General features: G+C 34.3%; 1 protein-coding gene across 1 annotated transcript in view; it reads right to left on the bottom strand.

Annotated features, from left to right (window-relative positions):
- LOC104990904 (complement factor H-like) overlaps positions 1-2,931 on the bottom strand; it is a 10,537-nt gene that overhangs the window by 2,454 nt on the left and 5,152 nt on the right. The window contains exons 3-5 of the mRNA XM_010843223.1: positions 1,530-1,706; positions 455-640; positions 167-346 (exon numbers count right to left, since the gene is read on the bottom strand). Coding sequence (XP_010841525.1) covers positions 167-346; positions 455-640; positions 1,530-1,706 — 543 coding nt within the window. The remainder of the gene's footprint in view (positions 1-166; positions 347-454; positions 641-1,529; positions 1,707-2,931) is intronic.

The following is a 2,931-nucleotide window of genomic DNA, read 5'->3' as shown; positions in this document are numbered from 1 at the left end:
AAATTCTATTGCTAGTTTATATTTTTCCTCTTCAACACATATTGGACTATAAAAATCAAATGTTTGGGATCATTATATTTTAAGATCTGACATTCTCAAGGATAACTCTAAATTTCAACAGAATGGCTGCAAATACTAAAGGTCAATTTGAGATGTGTATTCTGACCAATGCACTGAGGAGGCTGGGTCCACTCTCCACTAATACACGTGATAAATCTGGGTCCAATCATTGTAAATGCTTCTCTGCAACTGAACTCAACCGAGTCTCCATGGTGATAGGGAGGGACAGAAGGCTTGACATCGCCGTGATCAAGGTCAGGTATATTTCCACAGGTACGCTCCTCCTCTGAAAATCCACAAATATATTTGTCTTTAAAATATTATTTAAATGTGTATATGGATACAAATAAGAGTAATGATTTACCTTGAAATATTACTACTTTTAATACATTACCAATACACACAGGTAAAGCTGTCCATTCTCCATCAACACACTGAATTTTATGAGAACCCTTCATCAGAAATTTGGGGTTGCAAGCATATTCCACGACCTCATTGTGTGCATATTCTTCTTTGTGTATTTCTTTCCTTTTCCCATTAGGAAGTTCAGGAGGTAGAGCACAGGACTTTACTTTCTTTACTGTAGAAATATTGCATAAATTATGGTAACATTGTGTCTTATAACTGAAAAATCCAGCTAATGCAGAAATGGATTTCTCTAAATGATCTTTTATTTGTTATATAATTTATTTTAGCATTCTTAAACGATGAAAAAAGAATAGTGTTTACTGATTCTGTTACTCATCTTGAACTAGTATACTGAAGTCTATGTATGCTCAGAAAGCATGTTCATTATCCAGACATGTTAAATAAATATGCAAACCAGTTACTCAATCTGGGAGTATAAATTACAGCAATACTTTTATTCCACAGAAACACTGTGTGAAAACTTTTTGAAAAAAATATCATTTGAGAGAAGCATTTGAAAAGTTTAACTTTGATTCACATGATTTGATACATGTGACTGAACTGATTTTAAGTTACTTGAACACTCTTTAGATATACTTGAGGACACTAGATGTAAAGCCCACAGTATATAAACTCTCCAATATTAATGGTGGAATTGCAGGACAAAGGAAAACTAACAAGAAATCCTGCCAGTGTCAGGTTCCTCATGCATTTATGTGGATTCTCCACCACATATTTCAAGAAGCAGCTGGAGGTTAATTTCTTAAAGAAGGAAAACTGAGGTATACCCAGCACATATCCTTGGTGGGTCATTCAGTCGTGTCTGGCTCTGTGTAACCCCATAGACAGCAGCCCACCACGCTTCTCTGTCCCCGGGATTATCCAGGCAAGAATACTGGAGTGGGTTGCCGTTTCCTTCTCCACCTTGGTGGGTGTATCTCTGCCTTAATCATTAGACTATAGATGCACTGAAAGTGGACAGAAAATTAAGGTAGGGAAATAAAAAGGTTGATATCTGAAATCCCAACTCTTGCTCCAACAACTGTCAGATAAATATTTACCTTTACACGTTGGAAGTTTAGGGGACCATCCAAAGTGGTAGCACTGAACTGAATCTGCTCCAACCATAATACGGCCTTGACTGCAGGAGAATTTCAGCACATCTCCAACTTTATATGTTTCTTTCCTGGGATAAGCATTTAAGTATGGATCCATTTCAGGAATACTGCATTCTCTTTCTATCAAAAAAGATAAATAATTGAGTGAGAATATTTAACCATTGCAAAATAAATATTATTTGTGTCACATAAAATGAGGTGCTGGGTACTGCATACACAGAACACACATTAATGTTCTTCCTTGAAAAACAATACATTATCTGGGATTTTGAGAAATATTAAGGTATTGAGCAGCAACATATATGCCTGATAATTTATTTGTAAAGTCAACTTGTTAATACTGGATCTGATTTTATCACTGACATTTACAAAATATAATGCTACTTTTTTGGTCTCAAAATGTAGAAATATTCTCTCAGAATAAAAAATACACAATTTTAAAACTGAATATAAATGAAAAAATGGTATTATAAAAAATATAACTGGGAAACTAGAACACACAAGAGAGACATTTCTCTTATATTTGAGTTACAGGTACATTAAAAATCACTTAATTTTATCTACAAGTATAGAAATCAAACTGAAACATGAAACAAAATGAGTAAACATGTTCAAGGTCACATAGGCATATTCTAGGTGTCTTGATTATGTATATGACAACACAAACATCTAATCTTATTGTACCTATAAATGAGCTTAACTATTAATATATGTTTAATTATTCTGATTCATTTTAAAAATGTATAAACTTATCATTGAAAATGTGTAAAATCTATGAAATTTGTGACATTGCTGTGTGTGGATTAGTCGCTCCCTTGTGTCTGACCCTTTGTGACCCCGTGGAGTATAGCTGGCCAGGCTCTCTGCCCATGGAATTCTCCGGGCAAGAATACTGGAGTGGGTAGTCATTCCCTTCTCTAGGGGATCTTCCTAACCAAGGGATCAAACCCAGGTCTCCCTCATTGTAGGCAGATTCTTTACCATCTGAGCCACCAGGGATTGCTACATATTATCAAAAATTTCATTATTCTTTATTTGGAATCTTCCTATTGCTAAATCATTTTTAAACTTCTCAATTGGAATTTAAGAATTAGAATCTCACCAAAAAGTAGAATCATACTATCTAAAATTCTTCAAACATTATCATAAAATTATACATAAGCTAACTAGTTTTACAAGTAATGCCCCCTCCCCCCAAAATCAATAAGTTTGTTTCTGCTTTTTTGTTATTGTTGTTTGTTTCTGTTTCTGCTTTTTTTAATGTTGAGTTTTGTAGCTTAGATGAGAGGTTACTATTGATGAGAATCATTGGGTTTCCTTTCCTAAAATTCTATTCCAAACTTCC

This window comes from Bison bison, unplaced genomic scaffold (genome assembly GCF_000754665.1).
Source record: "Bison bison bison isolate TAMUID 2011002044 unplaced genomic scaffold, Bison_UMD1.0 scf7180017847418, whole genome shotgun sequence".
Lineage (NCBI taxonomy): Eukaryota > Metazoa > Chordata > Mammalia > Artiodactyla > Bovidae > Bison > Bison bison.
The sequence above is the reverse complement of the archived record's forward strand: the minus strand, read 5'-3'. Positions and strand labels throughout refer to the sequence as shown.